This window comes from Pseudochaenichthys georgianus, chromosome 1 (assembly GCF_902827115.2).
Source record: "Pseudochaenichthys georgianus chromosome 1, fPseGeo1.2, whole genome shotgun sequence".
NCBI classification, from domain to species: Eukaryota; Metazoa; Chordata; class Actinopteri; order Perciformes; family Channichthyidae; genus Pseudochaenichthys; species Pseudochaenichthys georgianus.
In genome coordinates, this window is record NC_047503.1 from 1313491 (window position 1) to 1340615 (window position 27125).

Consider the following 27125-nt stretch of genomic DNA (forward strand, 5'->3'; position numbering starts at 1 on the left):
TATTTGTTGACAAAAGATTTAAAGTTGATGCTCACAACATGTGGGAACATTTATGGAGAAAAATGTTTCTATTGTAAAACAAATATTTATCTGCATACTGAACAAAACTCTCTAAAAGGTATTATCTTCTGTGACGTTACGACCCTGTAGGGATTGTGGGTATTGCACTTCATAATTACACTCTATGGTATGCTTATGACATTGATGCCAACGAGGGGAGACCTTCTTGTTGTTTGCATTGTCATGATAAATGACAGCGTAGTATTCATTGTCAAGATGTTGTGTTTTTAAACTTGGGACTCTTTTCAGACTGCTCCGGCTTGGGAAAAGATTTGAGCCTTAATGTGTAATGTTTTCTGTATTGTATGGTAAGCTTATCCTTTCATTTGATAGTCCCATTTGGATGTGATAGCTAACATTTTCAGTAAGCAGTAGACAAAAGAAGTGAAAATATGAATGTAATTTATTTTCAATATTTACATAAATACAGAATTATTTTAACAAATAAAATAACAAAAAACATCATAACAAATACAAAATAAAAGGTTTGACAGACAGCCATGCCCAGCATGGGCCTGGAGAGCTACAGAGTCCATTGGGGGAAGAGGGGGGGTGGGATGTGGGGAAGAGGAAGAGCAGCCATGTTAACAGTGTTATGGCTACAGATGTAATGTCTAACTCAACATTAGCCATGACAGTCTGGGCTTAGCAAGGGCCTTAGAATACATACTCTAAAGGCCAAATCCAAAAACAGTGATACTGACATTTTAGCAGTTCACAGTCTTTGGAGGTGGTCTTTCAGGCAATTGGCTAGTGACTTTAAAAAAATATCATTTCCCCTAGGGGTGAAATGAACTCCATCTCGCAAAAACAGCCAGGACTGTCATGTCTAATGTTGGAGTAGTCAACAATGGCACCATTTAGGCTATGAACAAAAGTAGCCATAACACTGTTAACAAACTTCCGGGCCTTGTCAATTTTGACAGGATTTGCACCAGCCCTCCACCGGCGCCTCTGGGAGAGCATGATCTTCAAGCCAGGGTGCCGATGGTGAAGCTGGTGCAGGTCCTCCTTCATCTGGTTCAGCAACTGAACACTGGGCACATCCATACAGTCACTATGGGAGGAAAATAAATGAGAGTAACAAATGCTTCAGATAATGAGGAATATCAAATTAAGTATAAAGGGTTGCTCATTTTGTTCCTTTGACAATAACATACAAAATAACTATGAAATCACACCTGTATGGTTAAAAGTAACAAGAGAGCAACACCTCAAAAAACAGATTAACAGCACAGTTTATATATATATATATATATATTTATATACTGTGTGCCGTTTATCTACAATTGTGCACACATGTGTATATATATATATATTAGGGCTGTCAGTCGATTAAAATATTTAATCGCGATTAATCGCATGATTGTCCATAGTTAATCGCGATTAATCGCAAATTAATCGCACATTTTTATCTGTTCTAAATGTACCTTAGAGGAATATTTTTCAAGTTTTTAATACTCTTATCAACAGATGAGTGGACAAATATGCTTTATGCTAATGTTTATTATCATTTGAACAATGACAAATATTCTCATGAATATTAAACACAACAACCTGGAACCTCTCTCATACAATACAAAGTGTGTGTGTGTGTGTGTGTGTGTGTGTGTGTGTGTGTGTGTGTGTGTGTGTGTGTGTGTGTGTGTGTGTGTGTGTTGTGTGAGAGATCGTTGGAGCTATGTGCAACTCAAGGCATATGCTCGAACGGGAGCTGCCTGGACGCTGCAATCATGTTGCACTCTCCGAGCTGAGTGTGCTGACTTCTCCTACAATGTCCCGCTGTCTGCTTCCTGCATCAAGTCAAGTGCTCGGCGCAGTTGTGTGGATAGAGCGCTCCTCTGTTTTCATTTAAACAGCTCCTTATATTCGTTAGCGCAGCTAGCTAGCACCCGATGCTAACAACAGCACGTAAGGTCTCTCTCTCGCTCGCTCAGGCCACACAAACACACACCCTCCCGGTCCTCCCGATGGCCAGTCGGTGTCTGCCGGTGAGCGTGGAAGTGTGGTCTGCCACAAGCGGGCAGCAGGAGCGGGCTGTCAGCAGCATCAGCTTGTAGATGGTATTTTAAACTCGATGCGCTCTGAAACTACGGGGCGGCCGAGGAAACAAAATACACATGCGTTAATCGCGTTAAAATAATTAGTGCCGTTAATTTTTTTTTGCGTTAACGCGTTATTAACGCGTTAACTTGACAGCCCTAATATATATATATATATACATATATGTATAGTATGTTTGTGTGTAATGTCAACCAACTAAAGTCATGTAAAGTAAGCCAGGACCATCAACTTACAGGTTGTGCAGTTTGGCGTGGAGGAGGCTTCCATCTTCTTTTTTCTTAATGCTGAAAGAAATACAAATGGCTTAATCAATATAAAAGCACCTTTCTTTTTCTACAGTCATATTTCATTAATTACATTTAATTCACGCAACACTGGCCATATCTCTGCTAGTTTACAAAGTTTCGTTACAAATGACATTTATATTTGAAAAACGGTGAAGCACTTAAAAAACAATTGTATAGTGTAGGTTCAAGAACATTTAAATCAAAAGGACAAGTTTTGTAAAGTTACAGGGTATCTTACCTTCAGAATATGCCGGGAACGAGGAGCAGTGACCGCAAGCTGGGTTGTTAGCATAGACTGTGTTGTTAGCATAGGTTGTTAGCTTAATACTGAGAGCATGTTAGCTTAGCTTCTTAGCCTGAGCTAGGTCTGGAACGTCACGCTCGTTGGCAGCAGTTCCCGCCCTGTCCCGCCTCGGCTCCGCCTCAGCACCGCCTCTTTGCCCTTATTTGGAGCAGGCGGGAGTTAGACTCTGACATCACTGTCGAGCCGTTAGTAGCCGACTCCGCCTACTAAGGGCTTCACGGCAACTCTGCTGAATCCTATGGGTGACGTCACGGACCCTACGTCCATTTATATATACAGTCTATGGAGGAAACCGGGAGAGGGCAATGAAATCGGGAGTCTCCCGCGAAAATCGGGAGGGTTGGCAAGTATGGCTGGACTCCAGTGAACACTATTACGGGCACTATAGAGCAGGGGTTCCCAACGGAGGTGTTACTGCCGGGCCGCGAAATATTTGCAGAATTATAAATATGTAAAAATATTTTATCATAATATTTTTTTCAACAACTGTCTAATTTTCGCATCTATACCAGTCATATTATTTCATCCAGTAGCCTAGTAAATCTTTCACCAGAAAACTGTTGAAAATGGCTTTTATGATGTTCCAAGGGATTCGGTGGCTCAGCCTATAACGTCTCAGCCTCTCGTGCGCACGAGAAAGTTACCGGTGCGCCAAGTAGGAAGAGGAGCGCACAGGAGACAACCGTTTCATTGCAGACTGTTATGTTTATGTGGGGAAATGGCAGTGCATACATTATTTGAGATATATTTCAAACTCGGACTTCATTTTAAGGACATGTCGGCCAGGGGTGTAGAGCTATATTTGTTTAAGCACCGGATTGGCAAAACAGGAGGGTAAACCAGTCTGCCTTGATCTATGAATTCATGTCCGGGACTCTCGCGGTATCGGCTGCCCGCAGCTGTTTCATAGAAGGAAAACCTCCTTCACTTCATGAAATGGCTGCAGCATCACGGCCCGTCCACACAGCGGCGTGCGTTGAGGCTTCCAACGCTTCTGCCCATTCACTTTGAATGGGGTGACGTCACTTTTAGCCGAACTGCATTTTGGGAAGCGACGTGGAGCGTTGCTGGCGTAGCTGGCGTAAAAAGTTGAGCAATGTTCAACATTTGACGCCTCGACGGAGGCGTCAGCCAATGAAATCCCGTTTATGCAAATCTGCCAGTACAGCGCTAGCCAATCAAACCGGGTGTATGCTGGGAGAGACTACGCAGGTCTTTTCCTCATATTCCAAAAAATGGAGGAGAAATTAATTATAGCGGTAGTGAATCACCCGGTGCTATATGATCAGTCTCTGTTCATTTACCGGGATACAAACCGGAGGAGCCAGGCATGGAGGGAGGTGGCAGAGACAGTGGGTGGAACTGGTTTTCGCCAGTTTGGGGAGTTTATATTATGATATTCTGAACAAACTGTGCTGTTGTATTAGCTGTAACGTGTCTCTACTGTAGGCTAGTTTTATTATATGTACAGCACTTTGGCTCGACCAAAAATCGTTTATAAATGTTTATAAATGTGCTATATAAATAAAACTTGATTTGATATATCCAAATCAAATCAAATCAAGTTTATTTATAAAGCACATTTTAAAACAACTTTCGGTCGCGCCAAAGTGCGGAACATATTGCAATTTGTAGCATTTAAGTTAAAAACAACAAATATAAAGGCAGACACAGTTAAAATACAAAATGAAAAATGTCATGCTCTGCTCACTTTTAAAAGGCCAGAGAGAAAAAGTGTGTGTACATAATTTTAACATTGAATGGACAGCTTGCAGGCATAGACAGTATATTTAGCCAGCATGGAATGTAGCATAAAATAGCACCATAGACATTAATGTCATAAATGTTGAAGGAGTAGATAGCACTTCTCCGCACCGTTCCTATGAGCTTGCTTTAAAAGAAGGAACACTCAAAACAACCAGGACGAGGGTTAAACAAAAATCTGTTTTAATCATAAAAGGTAATAATGCAATACAATATAATACATTACCATACCATATAAAGCCATATCATATCCGTAATGTAAAAGAGTAGGCCTACTCCTGCCCTGATTCACACGCTACAAGACCCTCCGGTCTGAGCAGCGCGTGGAGAGAGAGAGAACAACAAGCTGAACACTTCCTTCATACCAACACCAACAGGAAGGGGTGGAGTTTCATTTGGGAGGTACCAAAAAACGCTGTCTCACAGGGACTCAGCGCGGGCCAGCAGAGAACCAAACAGTTTTCAGTTTGAAGCAAAACACATTCTTATTATGTAGCTTATCACACAATAGTCCATATGTTTTCCTGCTATGAAAGCCACAGGTGTTGGGAAGGCCTGCAGGATGCGCATCATTATATCTGGGGAAAATGTCCCTCGCAATTTGCAAAGCCTATCAATGGTTTAACCAAGGAAAACACTCAAAGGGGTAATCTTTTCACTCAAAACAGAACTCACAAGTAATTCTGCATCTTCCTTCTTCAAAAATAGCCTAAAAACACCCTTTTGATAAACGGGTAAAAGTCAAAGAAAAAGACTATTGCGCTAATCTACTTTTAAGAAAAAGGGAACATTGTTTCAGGAATCTATAAAAAAACCTCTCTATATTTAAGAGGAAACATGTACTTTTTGTTCCTTCAACTATTAACACACAGGAATGTATAAACCCACACATATATTAGGGATAGCATGATGCAATACACCTCCTATATATGGGTGACATTAAAATGAATATACCAAAAATATGCTGCCTCACTTCTTCTGTACAATACCTTACATCAATTTTCCACAATGTTCATCATATAAAGTGTGAATGTAAAACCTTTTATGCAAATGACAGTGATAAAGGGATTTGCTTTTCATTAATGTAGGCATAATTTAGTCAATTCTTCAAGTAGTTCAACAAATTAACTTTATTATTTCATTTAATTAGAGGAATTGTGCAGGACAAGGTGGAAGTCTCTGAGGGACAGGTTCCGGAAGGAGAAAGCTAGGGAGAAGGAGGCAAAAAGAAGCGGGGCAGGGTCGTCAGGGGGATATAAGCCCTGGCGTTTCACGGCAGTGATGGGTTTTTTAACCCCATTTCTCATTGACCGTGAGACGTCCAGCAATATCCCCTGGCAAACCCTGCCTCCACCCCCCTGTACTACTCCTGACCCCAACCAGGTGCCAGGGGATGAGAGCCAAAGCCAGCTAGATGAAAGCCTTGGTGAGACTCAGCCAGCAAGCTGAGGCAGGGCAGACAGGAGAGGAGGAGGATAATGTTGAGGGCCGGGGAAAAAGGAGAAGGGGAAGGGAGATGTCCGCCTTTGAGAAAGGGATGCTGTCAGCCATCGCTCCTGTTCTCTCCATGCCACTACCTCAACCTCGTCCAGTGGTGGAGGAGGACGAGGACGAGTTGTTTCTCCGAGGCCTCTTGCCTTCATTGCGAAGGATGTCCATGGCAAAGAAAATAAGGCTGACATTTTCCATTCATAAGGCATTTTTTGAAGCAGAGCAGGAGGAAGACTGATTAATCACTTTTTTTTTGTTATTTACAGCCATACTGATCCACACTACATGTTTTACACTCATCACTGCACTCATCACTGCACACACTTCACTCACAATATTACATATACATTATTATAAATAAAAGTTATTTAAAGTATGTTATGGCTATACTGTGTCTTCACTTGTTCGTGTCGTTTGTCAGTTACAACATACGGAAGATACAGAAGCTTCATGTATGTCGATGTATAATGTGCTGTCTTCTGTATAATTGTTCAAGTGAAAACCTGTTGAAATCACGAGTGGTTTATCAGTAAAAAAAGGGCTGAAGGAAAAAGGTTGTTAGCAATGCATAATATCAATTTAAGAAACATGTTTATTAGGAATGTTTGTTTTTAAAATGGCTCATATGGAATATTTGCTTTTTAAAGAAAATATGGGTAGCTCTTAAAAGAGCTTTTGGTTTGGAGGCTCTGAAAAGAGCCATGGTGACCCTACACCACGTTATGCTGCCATGGCACTGCACCCTCCTCATTGAAATAGCTGCAGAAGGTGTCCCGCAGTTGGATGGATCTGCGTGTGGCGTTGTTGGAGTCCATCCTCGGTGCATCACGCAGGGTTGGAGTAGCTGGAGCTTCATCCGTGGACTCTGCGATAGGTGTGCGTGATGTCCTTCCTATCGTCTTCCTGCGGAGGAAGTTGTGCAACACACAGGCGGCCTTCACAAAAACTCTCAACTAACGGCTTATTACTTGTAGAATATGGTTATGTTGAATAGGGCGTTAGTAAGTGTTTTATAATGACTAATAAAGAGCCAATATACTGCTAATATGCATGCTAATTATCAACTAGTTGATGGTTAATTTGTGTACTTTAATACAAAGTGTTACCTTACTTAATACACATTCATTCACTACTACTTACATTTAATATTTAACTCCTTCAGCCTACTTCCAGCTGCAGAACCCATTCCACTATTACATTATTCAGCTGTTTCAGGACATCAAGGCTATACATGTTGTTGTTTATACCTTTTCTTTTCAATATTAAGCTTTTTCTGCATTGTTAAGCTAAAAGCAGCTACCATTCAGCTAATAACATTCAGCTTTTTCTGCATTTTCAGCTAAATTCAGCCACAAATGTTCACAGTTTCCAGCATTCGCACGCATTTTCTAGTTCTTCCCCTAGTTTCAGCCAATACTTTGACTCTCCATAATTTCAGCTTATTTTCAGCAACGGAACATATTAAACCATTCAGCCTGTTCAGGAATCGATGGGAAACCTTCAACTTTTTAAAAATATGTTATACTTTTTGAAATATTCAGCTTTTTAAACAATTTTTTTAACATTGAAGTCAATTGGAAGAGCCTTCAAATCCTCTTTTCCTACACCTTACGCCAAATGCTTCTCCTTCCACATACTTTCAGCTTGAGACTTCATTCCAACTTTAAAATGATCACAAGACCTTCAGCTATTCAATTCTTATTTAGATTTTAGTTTTTTTAACATCAGTGTGGATGGAGCAGCTCGTTAAGTCTAGAGTGCTTTGATCTCAAAACAGAGTGGAGGTAAGCCAGCTAACTCAAACATATCCAGGGTATGTTGAACTGGATTCGTAGGACAGGCCTCTGGCCTCCTCTGCTGACTGTGTGTGTTTGAAAGCACAGACAGTCAACAGATAGTTAGAAATCATACTGCAGAGAAGCCACTTCCTCAACCAAAATACAATTAATAAACAAATACCATTTATTCACACTGGAATATGTCACCTGCACACACAATTCTAATTGAACCAATTAACAACAGCAACATCATCTTCTGAAAACACATCAAAGTAATACAAAGCTTTTCCAAACAACACCGAAGCACCCTTCAGAGAAGAAGTAACTCAGACGGGCTTCTCGTCAGCGGCTGGAGTCCTCAGCTCCGTATGCTGGTGGGCAAATTCCTCTGTGCATGAAGAAAGGTCTTCTCCTGATGTTCTTGTGTTATTCTCAGTGCCATCCATGGTCCGTCCTGCTCCACGGCCTCTATCTTCTCTTGGTTCCTCCGAAGCCTGTCAAACAAGACGTTAGTCAGCTGTTCCCACAGCAGCTCTCACATGCTGGGAACACATGGAAACACACATCAGGCATAGGGTCGTGTGATTCACAGCGAACACCGTGGTGACTTCCGCTCTGGCTTTGTTGTGATTGTTATTTGAGTGTTTGGACCGGCACTGGAGAACGCTTCACTGTTTGTGTGTTCCGTGCAGGTCAACATCCACAGACTCCATAGGCCGTGTTCAGGGACCATGCTCGGTTGCATGTTGAGGGAAGCCTGCCTGCTGAGCAGAACAGCTAGAAGTCACACTGCTGGTCAACGAGCAGCTGCTGTGCCCACGCGCCAGAAAGACTGTTCCTAAATACGATGCAACAACTATCCAAGTACAGCATGCAGAGAAGTATGATCACAGTTACTGATCGTGTGATGGCTCCCAAAGCGCAGTGAAACACCTGGTCTTGTAAATATGAGATCTACATCTTAAAGCGGACCTATTGTGCTATATTTGAATAATATATTGTAGGGTCATATAAACATGTCTGTGCAGTTTTGTTTGCACAATACCAAACAGCCCATGCCTCGCTTCGCTCTATTCTTATATTCCAGCCCAGTTTTTGCAGGGGCTGATTCTGTGACGTAGCTTTAATGCAAATGAGCTGCAGCTGACCACGCCCCCCTGCAGGAGAGGGAGATCAGCTGCTGGGCTCTCAGAAGAGGGGGAGGAAAAGTAATCTCCGTCCTCCGTGTTTTATTATTATATGATTATATAGAGTCGTTATTAATTTGTTTTAAAGCTCAATAAATAACAAAGAAGACCTTTGACCGGCACTTTTATAATTGTGTCCGGAAGATTTAAACTTTAACGGACATGTTGACCGGCGGAAACAAATCTAACTGAAACTCTGCCGCACTCTGCTCGTCCCTTGGAAGAGGCGGAGAGGTGGGTGTTTGCCATCTGCTGGTGGACTACCGGAGAGAATTACAGCAGGAGCAAACGCTTGCCACAACCAGGGCAACCATGCGCAGGAAGTCTTCTTCGCTGATTTTGTGGCAGGGGTACAGCGCCACTTAGAGGCCTGGCATATGTACTACAGCGTCTCCAGCGGTCTCTCATTCCCCTGATTGGTGGAGAGATGCCCATATAGGCGGAGCTCCCCTTTTCTGACGTCATAAACATTCAAATCTGTATCAGTCTGTATCAGATCCGTTTTTAGAGATTTGGGTAAGGAGGAAAAGAGAGAGGGTTGTGTTTTCTGACACTTGGTGAGTTCCCTGACACACCGGGGACACATATTCATGTATAAAAGACGTACAAGAGTGCATTTTGCATGATAGGTCCCCTTTAAGTTACGACATTCGGCAATAATGATTCCAAGATAAGCCCTACATTGTTTCCTTTTAAGGATTACATTTGCTTCATGCCAACATTAGTGCTAAACTGTGTGCAGTTAACTTCAGGTTCTCACATTGTTTGGTCCATGGATGATATACCAGTTCATTGTTAACTTCTTATTGGGTTACATGCTTTTCTTTTAATATAAAAAAAAAAAAAACTATCCTGTAACAGCCTTCACAGTTTTAAGTTACGCTGACTTTAATCAGAAATAAGTGAGGTTATATCTCTCACAGGCAGAGCCCTCTACTGGACTGTGTGTGTGTGTGTGTGTGTGTGTGTGTGTGTGTGTGTGTGTGTGTGTGTGTGTGTGTGTGTGTGTGTGTGTGTGTGTGTGTGTGTTTACCTGAAGCAGTGCGTGTGCCAGAGGAAAAGGGGGAGGAGCCTCCGGCAGCAGGACGTCTGTCAGTGTACGATGAGTAGGAGTTGCTGTGGGGCTGACTTCTGAAACACATACACCCAGAAGGCCGTGAGAGGAGAGGAACAAATCCTCCACTTCCAATTCAGGTCATGCATTCTGTATTTTCAGTCAAGTTCCTCTCTCCTCCTCTCTGTACTGACCTCTGACTGCCAAACATATATCCCAGCAGCCCTCCTGCTCCCATCCCAGTCCAGAAGCCTCCACCTGTTGTGGGGCGAGCCTGGCCTCCTGGGAACTGTTGTCTGCGAGTGTAGTCGCTGTGGAAACCGTAGCCAGGGTCGGCACCAGCATAGCCTGAACACAAAACAGGAACAGAGTGAAGGTTCAGACTGCAGCGTGTAGGGGTTTCACAACTACCTATATTTACTAGTCGACAGGTTTTTCAAAATAGTGGTCGACTAGTTGTTACGTCATAATAAAGAGGTGTAAAACTGTATTTTGTATTGCAATGCATACAGTTACGGTAAACACTGCAACACAGCAGCATTTTGATTTGGGTTACATGCTGTGACTCATCATCTGATTAAATTAAAAACACTAACTCGACTCATCAAATCTACTGCAAACACTCTGTTCAGAACATCCAGTGCGCATTGCGCAACACTTTACTCGCTGTCCTCCTCGATAACGATGTCCACCCTTCCAGGTGTTTTGGTTTGCGTTAAGGAAGACCAAAGCATCAACATGTGAGGGAAGGAGGCTTGGCCGCTGTCGGGTGTTGCCTGCCAGGGAAAACATCCGTTCACTTGGGGTGCTGGTGGCTAGCCAGGTAGCTCCAGGAAAGCTTGGCTGAACGGGGAAGCGGTCTGCGTTGGGTGCCCACCACTCCAGAGGGTTATCCATTGTGGGGTGTGGGGTGTCTGCGCGCAGTAATCCCGTAGCTCATCCGCTGTTGACCCGTGTTTTCTTGTTGCTCTCGAAATGTGGTCCAAACAGCTGTTCAAAGGGGGGTGTTAGTGGAGCACGCTCATGAGCTTTTAGTGTCGGAGCTAAAACTGAAACTGTAGAGCGCATAATTGCGGCGCATTTGCGCATAAGATGAGGACCCCTGAATGTCAGACGTGTTTTGCTGGAGCATTTTGCAACACCTCAGCGCCAATGCCGGCATCCTCATCTCCCACGTTTGTCTCCATTTTGTTCACGACTAGTTGACTAGGGCCTACAGCGCCAACTAGTGGTAGAGGTAGGCGACTAGTTGGTGAAACCCCTAGCGTGTATCCAGCACAGCGTTTCTTTGAGGAAGGGCTTTCCAGGGAGAACGTGCAGAGCAACCAGCCCACCTATTGTCACTCTACCCACACTTTGACATATTACCTGAGCTGCCTGTGAAGTCAGGTTTGAATCCTGGGGGCGGGGGTCCTGTGCTGGAGCTGTGGTGATCATCTCTTGGGTAACCAGCCTGTCCTCCAGCCTGTCCTCCAGCCTGTCCTCCAGCCTGTCCTCCGTCCTGCCCCCCCTGGGCCGTGTTCCCACTGAGGAAAAGCTTGTAGACTCCGAAGGCTAAGAGCAGAAGCACAGCGACCCCCAGCAGGCCTGCTGAGTCCTCCCCGCCTGAGGGGGACGCACTCTGCTGTTGACCCTGATGCTTGTTTCCAGAGGAACCGCTGAAGAAACTGGAGGCAAAGCCCCCCAGACCTGAGAAAGACAGAACAGATGTTTAAGAATATTTAGTTATTGTGTGAAGATGAAGCCTCATGAACATCAAGTATCCATCCTCCTACCTCCTTTAGATCCAGCATGCGTGCCCCCGCTGCCCTGGGCTGTCCTCCGACCCCCTTCAGTCAGCTCCAGAGTGTACTCCAGCCCACAGGAGCCCCTCAGGATGAGGGCGTCAGCAGGTTGGCTGTAGCCCTCACAGCTCACCTCAATGCGACCAAATCGGTAGGCATTGTCCATATCAGTCTTACACTCCCACTGTGAGGCAAGGCAAGTTTATTTATATAGCACATTTCGACAGAAGGCAATTCAAGTGCTTTACAAAAATGAAAGATATTAAGAAACATATTATGAAATTACATTTAAAAACACTCATTTAAAAGCAAAGATATATGAATTCAAGTGACAGTGCAGCGTGAGATACACACATCTGAAATGTTTAGGTCTGACTCTCAATCATTGCTCACTTTTCTATCACCTCCCTTTCTTGTTTAACTTGTACTTTAGTTATTTCAAGTGTTTCATGCTAAACGAACCCCCCTTTGGAACATTGTAATCTGACCCCATGGTACCTTTCAGTTGTTGCCGAAACTATTCCTCTTTATTTTTTTTCTTTAAATGCACATAGTTACGTTTACCTTGTCTTTCTAGGCCAACTCGTGGCCCCACACGCAAAGTTATATGATGAGGCCCTCTGTGTCGCGAGCGCCGACGGGGGGGTGCTAGTGGAGCCTCGCAGCGGCGAAACTGTGGCGCCATTAGACTGTAGGTGCGCCGCATTTGCGCTTCAGATGAGGCTCCCTCCGTGAGGTGAGGCCCACGCAGTCTGCGTGATCGGCCTGTCGGGAGGGGCGGCCCTGTTTCCAGGACTCTTTTGGTATCCTCCGTGAACCAGGGTCATGCAACCAAAACGTTTTCTCCAAAACTATTCCTCTTAGTACAGGTGAGGGAAAACATATTTTTCTTTTCTTTTTTCAAAATGCATGAACTCAATTATCAGAAGATGAGTGATGTGCTCAGTCAGTCACACCTCCTAGAATAAAAGCGTGAAGTAGCCTTTAACAAACGGGTTCCCCTGCGCAGACACGGGTTGTTTGTTGAGCTACACTGAATAATTGAGAGTTAGGAAAGTCCCAATCCCAATATGTCAGTCATTTTTTTCTTTCACATAAACATTATGCTCACCTGTACATCCACCCCATCCCAGCCTTTGTTCTGACACTGGACCACATCTGGGCTGAAGGCCTGGCACCCCGCAGAACCCCCCACACACTGCAGCTGCAGCACGGGGCTGGAGCGCCTCGCCGTGGTGTAGCGGCCCCGGTACAGTGTCAGCACCTGGACGTCCCGCAGCAGCACGCTGCCTGCAGCGGGCACAGGAGAATAAACCATATATATATACACACACACACACACACACACACACACACACACACACATATATATATATATATATATATACACACACACACACACATATGCCTATCTGTACATGACACCTAGTAAGTCAAAGAAAAGGTGCTACAGTATGAACTTCTATATTAAATTACAACAGAAGGCAAAGGAATGCTCACTTGCTGCAGGTGTGTGTGTGTGTGTGTGTGTGTGTGTGTGTGTGTGTGTGTGTGTGTGTGTGTGTGTGTGTGTGTGTGTGTGTGTGTGTGTGTGTGTGTGTGTGTGTGTGTGTGTGTGTGTGGTGTGTGTGTGTGTGTGTGTGTGTGTGTGTGTGTGTGTGTGTGTGTGTGTGTGTGTCAGAATACAGACCACTGGGCTTACAGAGGGAAGTTATTTAGATCCTTTACTTGAAAAAAAAGTGCAAATACTATGGTCTTAAAATACTCCAATACAAGTAATAGTGCTGATTTCTAAATTGTATTGTTGTAAAGTATAAAAGTATTTTCACCAAAATATACTTAAAGTACCAAACGTAAAACTATTCATTCTGCACAATGAGCCATTTCAGAATAATAAAAGGACAGAAATAGTATCAGCTAAATGTACTTCAAGTACCAAAAGTAAAATACTCATTATGCAGAATGGAACTTTTTTCACAGTATTATATCATTATGGTTATTATATTATTCTGTTTTAATACAACAAGAGATTTTAGAATGGTAGTTTTCTCTATGCGGACCACATTTAGATACTTTAAAAATACTGCAGCATATCATGTGTTTTTAGTTTACATTTACAAAGAAAATCGCAGTGTTATATAAATGTAGTGGATCAACAAGTACCTCTCAACTGTAGTGGAGTAGAAGTATAAAGTAGCTTTAAACGGAAATACTCAAGTAAAGTACAAATATCTAAAAAAACTACAATACTTTAGTAAATGTACTCCGTTACTTTCCACCACTGGATTTGTTTGTAGATATTGGAGGGTTAAACATAATGTTAATAGTATTGGTAATAGTTCTAATCCATAAATGCACTGTGACGCACTATTCAAATGAATTTAAAATTAACATTAGTGTCACATCACTGACACACATTAATATAAATAGAAATAAGTCTAAAAACGTCCAATGGTCCATGATCTGGGTTTACTTCGTCCCGGTTTAATGTATGTTTTATTAGTTTTCTACTTTCAGGAAGTGGGGAACTGTTTGCGGAAGTAGCTGTTCTCTCTGTTTGCCGCTGATGATTATGTGTGCCCGTACCGTAGTAACATTACTTTGCTACACTACCCTAACTAACAGGAATGCTGCGCATTACTTTTTGAATGATTAATTCATTAAAATGTTGATGAAACAGAGGAAGGGAGCAGTACCCACCGTCCTCCCAGCTCGAGATGTGTCCCACCAGCAGGCAGTGCAGCAGCCCGGTGAAACAGGCCTTCATCCCGCGGGCTGTCCGGACCATGGAGCTGTAGAAGAACCGGCCTGACTCTCTGATGAAACTCACTGAGCTGCACTAACGATCAGCGAACTAGTGTTGTTACGTAGTATTGCGCCGAGGCTTCGGAGCGTGTGTCGAGTCGAGTAATCCCCGAATCTTTTTTGTTAAGCTTGTATCGTTTTGGGCCAGTGACGTCACCGACGACAAACGAAGCCTCGCTCGCTCCCCCTCAATACCACGTGACTGCTTCAGATCGGTTGATAGCTGACGACCGCCACTAACCATGGACCTGAGAGCTCAACTTCCGTGTTACGTCATCTGTTGTTGTTTTCGCAACCAATGGGGGACTTGCACGACTGCAGCAGATCATTGCGTCATTCAATAACAGTATGATGTAAATGTGGGAAATAGAATAATAATTAAAAAGTATTCTATTTTAAACGATGGAGCATTCTGCACCGTGTGATATTACATGAAGTCGAATGACTTGGGTTAGAGGACTTTCTACATTAAGCACGAGCCCACTCCGCACCAAGGTGCAGTAACGTTTCCTGAAATGACAATAACAGAGATCAGTGGCAGTAGTAAAAATCTGATCTTTTATTTGTTCAATCACCCATTGTTCAGCCCACATGATTACATTTCTGCTATAAGTTAGATATTTACATCATTCAAGGCCCTTCACAAAATGCAATTATGATTTCTATTTACATTGTACAAAACATTGCATACACCATCAGCCATTCACCAAACCCTCTTTACCTTGCAAAACAAACCAAAGCCCCCACGTTATCTTCAACAAGATAATGAACCCCCACCCCATTAAGTGTAATTGTGTCAATGTCTCACTTCTCTCACTTCCAACCCAAACCACACATTGCTCCTTTCATGATCAGACAGACAGTTACTAGGTGAAAGACAGCTTGTCAGCAACTGATCTTCTCTTCAGGACGGTCAGTAAGGCAGGTCAGATCACTGTTCTCCTTAGGTTCCTCTTAAGCCTCGCAGTGTGAGTGGACGGTGATGGAAGCCAATGGAAACCAAAATAAGTTATAGGCAACCAATACAATTAAGTTTCAGGCATGGCACCCTAACAATGGACCTTGAGATGCTTGAGGGAAACAAACACTGTATAGTTTGCTTTATATTAACTTTTTAATTGAATCCTGCTTATTCATTCATAAATGAAGCCGGTTGGAGTGCTGTATTAGTTGCAAGCTAGAATGGCCCAATGAAAAAACCCTCTGGAGTGCAAATGTGAAGAACAAGCAAAAACAATTTAACATTAACACAGGTTAGTGTCAGCGTGTTCAGCACGTGTCTTCCATCTCTGGGTTCGGGTTCGGGTCAACCTTCCCTGGAGGAAGGTTGCTGTATTTTCACTGACATGGTGAAATTGCCGATGGGCTTATTTGAAAGAGATGGCTGAACAGGGCCAAGCAGAAGAATAGTTACAGATGGTCGTCCTTACATGTTGTTTAAATACACAAAACAACCCGAAACGTAAACATTCATGACACCACCCAGCACTGATGAATCCTCCACCAATAAAAAAGACTCTTTGGTAGGTGAGCTAACAGTTGATTGGAAGGTCTAATAAGAGCATGACTGTTCAATAGTCAGGGTAGATGTTGATTTCTTGAATCAATGTAGTGGTTTAGAAAAGACCTGAGAGCCAAAGACCAAAAGAACAGAAAGAACGAGTGAAACCCCACAGTATGAAGGACAGAGAGACAGAGCAGGGTTCCAGTTGTACTTCTGCCACCTGGATTGTCTGCGTTATGCATGAGCTTATGGAGCAACAGTTTCAACCAACCGTTTTGGGTTGAAGCTGTTAAAAGTCAAAACTCAGTCTCTTTCATTGAGAAGCACTGACACCGACTGGCTCAAATCAAAAACATGATTTCTGCAAAGGACAGTATCTGCTGGCTTTATCTGTAAACGATGAGTCCGGATGTGTTTCTCAGTGGTTCTCCTTGTGCCAGTAGTGTTCAGACAGCCACTATGTTATTCATCTCCCATTTCTGAGTGGTTTTACTGTTGTCACAGTCTGATATGAAGACTTTGTGGAGCAGGTCGGAGCGGTCCAGACATTTCCCTGTGAGAGAAAAGACGAAGGTTAAGCTTAGTGTTTGATGGGATTAGAAGCCACCCTCCCATATGAATCCCTGAAATGAAACCCAATGGGACGAGGGTTTGCACTCCAATATGGATCTGATTAGTGATGCGACACTTGAGAACATTTGAGTTCATCTAATCCAGGGCCACAGCGATGTTGTTCCTGAGGTGGTGGCTCAGAGGCTTGTTTGTAATACTTCACCTGCGATGCTTTGTCCTTCGACAGGTGAAAGGTTCAAACAGATCCAACCACGAGGGTCACTGATAACTAAAATGAGTGCTTTTACCATTGCTAGGTAACACGTGTGCAACACGCCACGTAGCATCGCACTGAGAAGGCATCATAATGAGCAACTCAGGTGCTGCGTTTCCATCACAGCCAATCGGAGGTAAAGCAGACGAATGCCTGTGAAAGATCTGTTGAACAGACTAGAACATAGTGATGAAGTATATGGTGGCCATGTCAATGCTCTTTCACAAGTCCTTTACGTTTAAATAAATCAATGCTTTTGTTCCTGATTTATGACTAGAACAACTTGACACATTGTTGTGAGCGGCACCTGAAATTAACCTGCTGACAGAAATGGTGATGGACCAAGAAAAAAGCATCGTTCTCTCCTCTCCAAAGCGCTGTGCACTCAATCCCCTTTGAACTGGTGCTGATTTATACAGTGATGAAGATGCATTACTGTGTGGAAAATGTATGAACACTTAAAGATTCGTACCTGTTGGCACATGAGTGAACCGATGGAGATCCTGGGGAGAGAGAGAGGGTGAGTCCTATATTCAACTATTTCCACTTTGTGTGCGTGTGTATTTGTATATGTATGTATGTGTGTATGAGTGTGTGTATGTGTGTGTGTGTGTGTGTGTGTGTGTGTGTGTGTGTGTGTGTGTGTGTGTGTGTGTGTATTTGTATATGTATGTGTGTATGATGAGTGTGTGTGTGTGTGTGTGTGTGTGTGTGTGTGTGTGTGTGTGTGTGTGTGTGTGTGTTTCTCACCTTGAAATACTTCCACTCAGTGTGCTGCTTCTGATCACAGTGTGTGATGATGACAGCTGTGTTATCACTTCCTCTCGTTAGGCATTGGTCATACTGCATCAGCTGGTCGGCTTCGTTGACACGGAACAACTACACAAACACAAAGTGAAAGACACAGTAAATGTGTTCCGTTGATCAATGAAAACCAACTATCCTTGTACCCTTGTATCCTTTCCTGAGGGACAAGGATTCCAGTGGTCTCAACGATACAACATGTTACTACATGCTCTGCAAACAAGCTATTCATAACAAACCAAACCAAGACCAACTCCAACTGAACAGAGCTACAGGAGACACAGCACATGAGGCAGTGTGTGTGTGTGTGTGTGTGTGTGTGTGTGTGTGTGTGTGTGTGTGTGTGTGTGTACCTGGTTTCCACCCATTCTGTGGCATGGCCCTATTTCCACATTGCCTCCATTGGTGTGTCCCATACTGTCAATACAGTAACTCGTCTCATAGCCTCGAATCTAGGTACACACGACACAAGGTGATACACATGTGACATCCAAGCAAGAAGTGGAAACAGAACAAGCTGCTTGAGTGGGTGTGTGTGTGTGTGTGTGTGTGTGTGTGTGTGTGTGTGTGTGTGTGTGTGTGTGTGTGTGTGTGTGTGTGTGTGTGTGTGTGTGTGTGTGTGTGTGTGTGTGTGTGTGGGTGCCTACCTCTCCCCATTCTACATTTTTAGGAGGCAGAGGGTAGTGCATTGGAATGTCATATGCTATTTCCTCCATGAACCACTTGAAGCTCTTGCATCGATGATCCTCCCTGTTCAACAAAACAGCAAACAATTCATTCACAGCCAAAACGTAATGCTTCACTTAGACATTACATCACTTTGCATTTAGCTGACGCTTTCATCCAAAGCGACGTACAATAAGTGCGTTCGACCAACAAGATACAAACTTGAAGAAAACAGAATCATAAAGTACATCAGGCTTCATAGAGCCAAACATCTCAAGTGCTACTAGATAATAATATCTTCATTTCATAGGCGTTTCTAAGAATAAAGGAAGTTATACATGCAGGATGCGTTCAGGTCCCTTCCACTGCTTTCACTCTAAAGCATGTCTAGAACTAAAGCAAAGGCTTGAGACGGCTAATGAAATGCATAACGCCTGAACTATGCTAAAACTATAAGCACCTGTGTCTGTGAACACACATCTGATCTGATAAGGTGCCTATATACTGTGCAATAGAACAACGTTTGGGACATTCTATGTGACGGTTGGGTCTAAAGACTCTGTTGCAACAACTTCAGGGTTTGTGCAATAACTGTTTATGAAAACATCAAAGTGTCCTCTCTCTGATCCACTCTGAAAAGGAAGATCTCGAGTGGGCTGGGTTCTCTGAACATCTTCCTGCCTCTCAGCTCAGATCCATCTTCCAGTAGATTTGACCTTGTGTCCAACAAACTATCCGATGTTATGTGTGCACCTGTTCTAGGTTCACTACATCTTTGTTTGTCTTTTGACTCTGATGAAGGAACGGTGGTGTTGAAGCGTTCGTCTGTATGCACACTGAAAGGCTACTGCTCCAGTCTCCTCTTCTCCGTGGGTAGACTTTTCTTTCATTATGATCTCTAGAATATTAACATTTGACTGGCCATTAATCAGATAGTGTACAGGGGCTTTGAGCTGGGAGACTGGGCATTTCTAAGAGTTAATGGAAAGTGTGATCAAGTCAGAAACAGACAACATCTATCAGACATCAATACAAAGTATGCATATTGTGTCGTGTGTCTGTTCTACCTGAAGCGTTTCAGCTCACTGATGTCTCCGTAGGCTAGAGTGAGGGTTTCAGGACGGCTGGCGTAGAAGTAGTCCTTATATTCGTCCCACCACACCTCCACCACACGAACATAGTTCTGTGCACATGGTGTGAAAAATAGTTTTACATTGTGAGCTTTAGTGTAGGTGCCATAATGCTACTTAGCCCAAGTTCATTGTAATATTATTATTATTTGTTTGTCGAGTACTTCTGGTAATTGTCACATGGGTGTGGTTTGTGTATATAAGTCACCTGTTTCATGTCGAGTGGGATGACAGAGGGTGAGCTTGTGCAGTCATTTTTTCTGTTGACCGTTTTGTCCATAGTTACTATGTTTTGATTTGGTTTATTAAATATCCTACAACTATCTTGCTTCAGTGTGGACTTTCTCTTCCAAAACGCGTCACAGTTTGTCGCCAAGCTTAGCCTCTCAGCGACTCAAACTGAACTGGAAATTGAGCCGCCACATTTAGTATAATGCTTATTTATTTGCTGTGCCAAGTAATTCTATTTGATAGCTCTAATTAAACCTTATTTTATACAGCAAGGGAACAGCTGACATGCCGGATCTAAAACTGCACGCCTTGGTCCAGATGAATAAACCCTGCATATGCAAAAAGCTAAATGCATTTGTCACAAAAAACTGCAAGAAAATGCCATAATAATAGTTTATTTGGGTTGATGTCCAGTTACATCCGTTGTGTTATTTTACTGCAGTCTACAAACATATTTAAAATATGTAGTTATCTAATCATCACTCAATGTTCTTTGTAAATCTGTGGAGTGATGAGGCCCGAGCCTAGACGCCAAACGCAAACTATATGCTGCTTATAATCAACATATTAAGAACACGTGAGTTGTCTGACTGAAATAAATACTGTAGGTACATGTGTGATACATTTTACAGTGAAGGCATCATTTAGTTTACCATGTATGATCTTTACCATTTATCCAGTACTGTGAATCTGTCTGGAAAGATAGGAGCGCCGTAAACTCATTTACCAATAACCCTATTGATATGTATTGATTGACAGATTGAAGCACAAGTGGTGCCGGTACAGGTAGTGGTCATATGCAAACAGGTAATTAAAGTGCGAGCCTGCATTCATTTTGTGGCCAACTGTGGTAGTTAAGATGAAGCGTGACGCTTACACAGATTTATGAATTTAAAAAAAGACAAGTGCATATCTCTTTCTCTGTGTGTACTGAGTTTCAAAGCGTGAGCCACTACCTTCAGAGTAGGTGAGGATCCGACATGTGCAGGGGGAGGGTTGCCTTGCCAACCCGGAAGTCTGTAGATATGGCCGACACGAGAGCAGGGTACAAACAGCAGCTTGCCACCACACTGCCAGATCTACAAAAAAAAGACAATATAATTAAAAAAAACATCCCCATGTATGTGTATGTATGCGTGTGTGTGTGTGTGTGTGTGTGTGTGTATATATCTTGTATCAGTGTTGTAGTCAAGTCACCAATTCACGAGTCCAAGTCACTCTCGAGTCACCACTCTTCGAGTCCGAGTCCAAGTCCGAGTCACCCTAGGAGTGTCCGAGTCGAGTCATCATTACCTGTGTTCGAGTCCGAGTTCAAGTCCGAGTCACCTAAGAAGAGTCCAAGTCAAGTCCGAGTCACAAGTCTTCATGTATTCATCTTCGTGGATATATGTGTTGAAATGTAGCTGCTCCTCTACATTGCTTTCATCCTGTCATGTTATACTAATCTGTCTATTGAACTGCTGTGAAGCCAGTTTGGCTTCAATTCTTGTAATAGGTGCTATACAGATATAAAGCTTATTACTAATATTATTATTATTATATATATATAAATAAACTATATTTAAAATGAGTTGCCTTTTAGAGAAGTGATTATATTTGTATGCCAATATTTTCCTATGGTAAAGTTTTCGTTTTGTCCTTTTATTTTGATAGTAATAAGATCGGGACTCTTATTTTGAAGGAACTTTTGCCGGTTAAATCAGTTTACTGATAAAGTTTGAGCCCCAGAAAGCACATGGCTACTTAGCATGCAAAATGACGTCATTCTGCATGTTAAGTATGTGCTTTCATCGGCTGAATCTTTATTTATTGATTAGATCACGTTACTCTGATGATAGTGTTAAAGACAGCCTATATGTCTGAACTCGATCCTTAGAGTAATGTGTTACGGAGCCTTCTCTTCTATATTGTTTCCACATAACGAGCATTTTGCTCTTTTCCCATGTGGAAGCAGAATGTGTGAAAGCATACAGCACGATGCGGGGTGTGTCTCTAGACATCTCTAGACTGGAATAGCGGGGCCCAGTACGTGAACTCGCCTCGCAGGCGCACACGCCATGACAGAGGACATCAGACTCCAGAGAAAACTTGCTCGAGTCCGAGTCGAAGTCGGAGGTCAATGTACAAGTCGAGTCCGAGTCATCTGGAGGGGAAAATTCAAGAGTCCGAGTCCAAGTCAGCGTACGCGATAATTCACGAGTCGCGTCAATCAGCACACGAGTCCGAGTCGAGTCACGAACATCGGCACTCGAGTCCGACTCGAGTGCTCCATCTCTGGTATGTATGTATGTATGTATGTATGCATGCATATGTATGTATGTATGTATGTATGTATGTGTGTATATGTGTGTGTGTGTGTGTGTGTGTGTGTGTGTGTGTGTGTGTGTGTGTGTGTGTGTGTGTGTGTGTGTGTGTGTGTGTGTGTGTGTGTGTGTGTGTGTGTGTGTGTGTGTGTGTGTGTGTGTGTGTGTGTGTGTGTGTGTGTGTGTGTGTGTGTAGTCATTTATCCGCGCTCTGTGTGTATACACGGCTCTCTTCAATATCTACCTTGTATGATATTTCAAAATTCTCTCCTCCCCATATCTGAAGCCCTGGGTCATACAGACCCAGCTCAAAGAAGAAGTCTCTCTCTATAGCAAAGAGCCCCCCCGCCATGGCTGGAGACCTGCAGGTTCAAAACAGACACACACCCAGAAACAGACATGCTCAAACTGTGAATCTTTCACACTGAACATCACATAATGAAAGCTTCTATTTCTTTATTCTATATCACACTTTAAAATGCTGAATTATCTCTTAACATTGGCATCTACATTTTCCTTAAATAAAGGTCAGCCATTATAATCCAAGTTTTTGTCAAATTCAGAGAAAACTCTCCTCCCGATCAGCTCGCTGTGTGTTCTGTGTGCAGAAGCAGAATGTGCTGTTCATATACAGCCCTGTACAGTACATGTGAATACAACAAATACAAAACTGTTCCCATGAGAACGGGCGAGAGGAAGGAGCACTGACGGGAAACGGTATGGGTGCGGCTGCAGGGGCTCCGTCCCACGTCTCCGGTCCCACGCCACCCCAGAGACAGGGTCTCCCGGCGGCGAGTCAAAGGGGAGGGAGGCTCCCCCGCTCCTGGTCTGCTCCGCGAGAGCCTCCGAGGACGCAGAGCCGGTAATTAAGCCGGCTGCCACTAATCTGTTGATTAAGTAGTACGGCATAATAACCCATGAGCGCCGTTTTAACGCCTCATGTGGACAACACTGCGTACACCTCCACTCATCCCCTGAGCGTGTACACGCCTCATGATGACAGCCGGAGTGAATCGCAGCGTGTGGAGGCTTCCTCGCAGCCCTTTCGCGTCTGCCACTAAACTGTTGATTAAGTAGACAGCAGGGCTCGCTGCAGAAGCCTGCCGGTTTTAACTTCGGTTAATAACCTGCAGAGCTTGCAGGATTTCTCTGTCCGAGATACGCCTCCTACACACGGTCATAATAAACCCATGAGCGCCGTTATAACGCCTCATGTGGGCAGCACTGCGCACACCTCCATCCATCCCCTGAGCGTGTACGCGCCTCATGATGAGAGTCGGAGTGAGACGCAGCGTGTGGAGGCCCCCGCCTTGGGTTGCCTCACGGGCAGCGGCGGCAGGGGCTCTGGCGTGGCTCTGGCGTGGCTCTGGCGTGGCTCGTCACCATGACGACCAAAAACACATCTCGAGCACGTGCGCCCGCTCTCAGAGTTTTTCTCAGAGTGGCAGCGCGCGGGTCTGATGGACAGATGGATGAGCAGGCTGATCAGCAGAGGATACGTCCTGCAGTTCGCCTCTCCCCCCCACAGTTCAATGGGATACAGGAAACACTCCTGTCCTCCCAGAAGCTATGTCTTGCGCTCCAATCCGAGCCGCTGGAACTCCTGTTGAAAGAGGATATCTCCAGGGTTCCTCAAAGGGAGGAAAATCAGGGGTTTTCACTCCCGTTATTTTTCTAATCCCGAAAAAGACTGGGGCAATGAGACATCCTCCATCTGTCAGTATTCCACATGCTGACGATCAAACAGGTGCTGGAATGTGTTCACCAGGACGACTGGTTCACTTCCACCTGAAGGATGCATACTTCCACCTGAAGGATGCATACTTCCACGTACCCCTCATCCCGAAACACAGGAAATTCCTGCGTTTCTCATTTCAGGGAATATCAGACCAGACAATCGTCTGCCGTCGGATATTTCCTGGCTCCTCCCATTTTTGTGTAGAGAAGGCTGGAGCCACTACACAGAGGAGGGATGAGAGTGTGGTTTCCTCTGGACGACCTGCTATTTGCTGGCTCGCTCCAGGGAGGAAGTCGCTTTACAGACGATACATCTCGTATCGCATCTGTCAAAGCCTGGGTTTCATAATGAATTGGAAGAAGATAAACTCAGCCAGCAGAGCGCGGCTCTTGCGGCAGCGAGTGGAGGAACTGACAGCTCTCCTCAAGCATGTCACAACCCACACAGCCCTCTCCGTGACGCAGCTGCTCGGTGTTGGCGTCAGCTGGTCACGTGATGATCCCCCGGGGTCTCTTCCAACAGGGGGACACACCAGAGGTGGTTCATTCGCTGCAGAAGCCGCTGTTTTAAACTATTGGTTTATAAACTGCAGAGCTCGCGGCATTCCTCTGTCCCAGACACGCCTCCTACACACGGTCATAATAAATCCACGAGCACCGTTATAACGCCTCGTGTGGACAGCATGCACACACCTCTCATCCTCTGGGCGTGTACGCGCCTCATGATGAGAGACGGAGTGAAATGCAACGTGTGGAAACTCCCTCGCAGCCCTTTTGCCTAAAAGTGCACAGACAACAGGCCACGGCTATGGAAGCAGCCTACCTCAATCGCCAGGGAGGAGTACGATCTGCGCAGCTTCTGAACGCAGCCAGGCGGCTGCTGTTCTGGGCGCGCACACACGTTGCTCTCCATCAGAGCAATGTGTATTCCCGGCGAATTTAACCGAGGGGCTCGCAGAACGCAGCAGCCGTGTTATGCGAGGAGTACGGAGACTCAGACCGGTGTCACGCACACTGGCGCCTCAGTGGGAATTGGCTTGGGTGTTACGCGCACTAAAGCAAAGCCCCATTTGAACCGGATCAGAACCTTAAACTGTGTTCAGCCAAAGTAGTACTACTTTTGGGTGAGTGATTTGTCTGCTCTCTCGGTGGCTCCGTCAGCTCTCCGGATCCAAGGAGACGGCAGTTCAGCCTGGCGCCGTTCTCAGCGCCTGTTTGTGCACTATAGAGAGCGCTCGATCGGGCAACCTCTGTCTGCACAACAGCTGTCACACTGGCTGTGTGAGGCTGTGTCGCAGGCATATGTCTCCTCTGGGGTGGAGCCCCCGGGGAACATTAATGCGCACTCCAGAGGAATTCCTCCTCCACGGCCTTGCACGGAGGAATGTCAGTGGAAGATATTTGCACTGCTGCATCTGGGTTTTCCCCCTGTTCATGTATTCATTTTTATTTGATCCTCTCTGACACACCCTGTACTGGGTGTCCTGTCGGAGTGAGTGACGTCAGGGAGCCAGCTGTGCGCCTCTCTCCTCCTCGGCACACAGAGAGCGGCCCTTTTCCCCTCGTATGAGAGGGATGTTCCTTTTCCTCTGACACACTTTGTACGGAGTGCCTGATCAGAGTGAGTGACGTCAGGGATCCAGCTGAGCGCTCTCCTCCCTGTCTGGCACGCAGAGAGCGGCTGTTCCCCCTCTAAGATCGAAGGACAAGGTGGGACCTTCGTCTCTACTTTCTCACAGCGGCCGGTATGTATTGTTCCCAGCCTTCACCCCGTCGGGAAGACAGGCATGTTTTGCTATGTTCCAGGGACGGTGATGCGCCATTACGCATGGCACAACAGGCAGGGGGTGGTATTGAGGGTGTGTCTGTGCTTCTAGTGCCGGGCGGACCCAGTGGGGCGCAGACTACATCATGCTTCGCCCTTAACCCAACAGCGATAGCCTTAGAGGGCGAAGCCATATACGAAATACAACTGAGGTTACCTACTGTAACCCAGCTTCTATGAGTAATGGCGCAGCCCTCTAAGCGCTGGGCCCACTGGCTCTACGAGTAGCTGAAGAAAAGTTATATTGTATGGGAGCAGATTGCCGGGCCACCTTCCTACTTATACCGGAAGGAGGCCCGAGGGTGGGGCCCACCTAGCGGGTGGGCGTGGACTACAAGTGTTTCAGTGCTGCGCGGGGGCGCAGAGGGATAACCCAATAGCGATAGCCTTAGAGGGCGAAGCCATTACTCATAGAAGCTGGGTTACAGTAGGTAACCTCAGATACTGTATTAATAATAACAACATCAACAACAACATAGAACATAAGATCAGACTGACAAAGAAACAAAGTCTAAGCACAATAAGATATGAGTAGAAGGAAAGTGGAGAGAAAAGACTGACAATGAGACGAGACGAATGGACATTGGAGGAAAGTGGGGGTGATGGTGCCCCCGTCCGAACCCGATCCACACCAGAAGTTCCCGTGAAGACCAAACAAAATGACAAACTCATCGTGACTTCTAAGTTCAGGTTTAACAATCTCACTTAAGGCGGGCTCATGGTGTCATATCCCGTTAAAGTCCCTGGAGTCAAGTAGACAAAGAGAAAAAAGGTAGATTCACTGACTTGGGCCTAAAAAAGGGGGAAATGATTGGCTAAACAGGACCAATGGAAACACATTGGACGAAGAGAAGAAGACGTACGAGTCAGGCCCGTCTGGAGGAAGCACACAGGGCCCAGTCACTCCCAATGTGAGAAAGCTTGAGGCCCACACGCAGACACGAGACAGGACAGGAGTGAGCTCCTCCCATCAGGGGAGTCGCACACTTAGTTGGTTAGTTGTAATATGCAGTATGGGTGAACTAAATAATGTGATGTATAAAAGTGTTACATATTTTAGAGATCTGAAGAGTTTGTATTAACTATTAACTGATTACCTTTCCACCCTGCATACATGTTTCTGTTTTTCAGGTTCATTTTTGAGTTGCTTTCTGTGTTTTACTGCTCTTGTTAAATACAATAAACTAAGTAGTGAAGGTTACTTGTCCAGATGAGTCAGGAGGGTTGGTTTCTGTACCTATATGGCTCAGTCCGAGTTTTTCTCAGTTTTTTTTCTTTGTCTCCCAGAGGAACTCTCTTCCAGAGCATGCTCCAATCCCAGGCTCCCCTAGCGAAGCCGTCCTCATCTCCTCCACCCTGCGTCTCCATGGTGTAACTCTGGCCGTTGATAGAGTCGATCAGAGGCACCGTAGACACCGTTCTGACAGAGGGGGGATGGGGCCATGCATTCAAGACACATGGGGGGAAGAGGTGTAGGGATGGTGTACATGAAGGAAAGAAAAACAGGCAAAGACGCACAGA

At 44.7% G+C, this 27125-nt stretch overlaps 2 protein-coding genes and 1 long non-coding RNA gene across 4 annotated transcripts in view; all 3 read right to left on the minus strand.

Moving 5' to 3' along the window:
- Positions 1 to 441: 441 nt before the first annotated feature.
- On the minus strand, positions 442 to 4796 carry LOC139434352 (uncharacterized). Its single transcript, XR_011643706.1, has 2 exons — positions 2358 to 4796; positions 442 to 1117 (listed from the first exon to the last, which is right to left on the minus strand). It is a non-coding gene; the product is annotated as an uncharacterized lncRNA (long non-coding RNA).
- Positions 4797 to 7909: 3113 nt separating this feature from the next.
- On the minus strand, positions 7910 to 14804 carry saraf (store-operated calcium entry-associated regulatory factor). The gene is made up of 7 exons (XM_034094888.2): positions 14474 to 14804; positions 12885 to 13063; positions 11765 to 11957; positions 11358 to 11678; positions 10184 to 10337; positions 9969 to 10066; positions 7910 to 8242 (listed from the first exon to the last, which is right to left on the minus strand). Exons 1-7 carry the CDS (start codon positions 14559 to 14561, stop codon positions 8217 to 8219), a joined length of 1059 nt encoding a protein of 352 aa, XP_033950779.1. The 5' UTR covers positions 14562 to 14804; the 3' UTR covers positions 7910 to 8216.
- Positions 14805 to 15122: 318 nt separating this feature from the next.
- Positions 15123 to 27125, minus strand: part of galnt7 (UDP-N-acetyl-alpha-D-galactosamine: polypeptide N-acetylgalactosaminyltransferase 7) — a 21332-nt gene continuing 9329 nt past the window's right edge. The window contains exons 7-15 of one of the 2 annotated variants that reach the window (XM_034094898.2): positions 26842 to 27024; positions 22287 to 22404; positions 20696 to 20818; positions 19446 to 19561; positions 18360 to 18462; positions 18066 to 18164; positions 17659 to 17787; positions 17381 to 17411; positions 15123 to 16635 (exon numbers count right to left, since the gene is read on the minus strand). In XM_034094898.2, the coding sequence (XP_033950789.1) occupies positions 16529 to 16635; positions 17381 to 17411; positions 17659 to 17787; positions 18066 to 18164; positions 18360 to 18462; positions 19446 to 19561; positions 20696 to 20818; positions 22287 to 22404; positions 26842 to 27024 (1009 nt within the window). In that variant the 3' untranslated portion in view covers positions 15123 to 16528. The remainder of the gene's footprint in view (positions 16636 to 17380; positions 17412 to 17658; positions 17788 to 18065; positions 18165 to 18359; positions 18463 to 19445; positions 19562 to 20695; positions 20819 to 22286; positions 22405 to 26841; positions 27025 to 27125) is intronic. The other variant, XM_034094907.2, reaches the window with a different exon arrangement.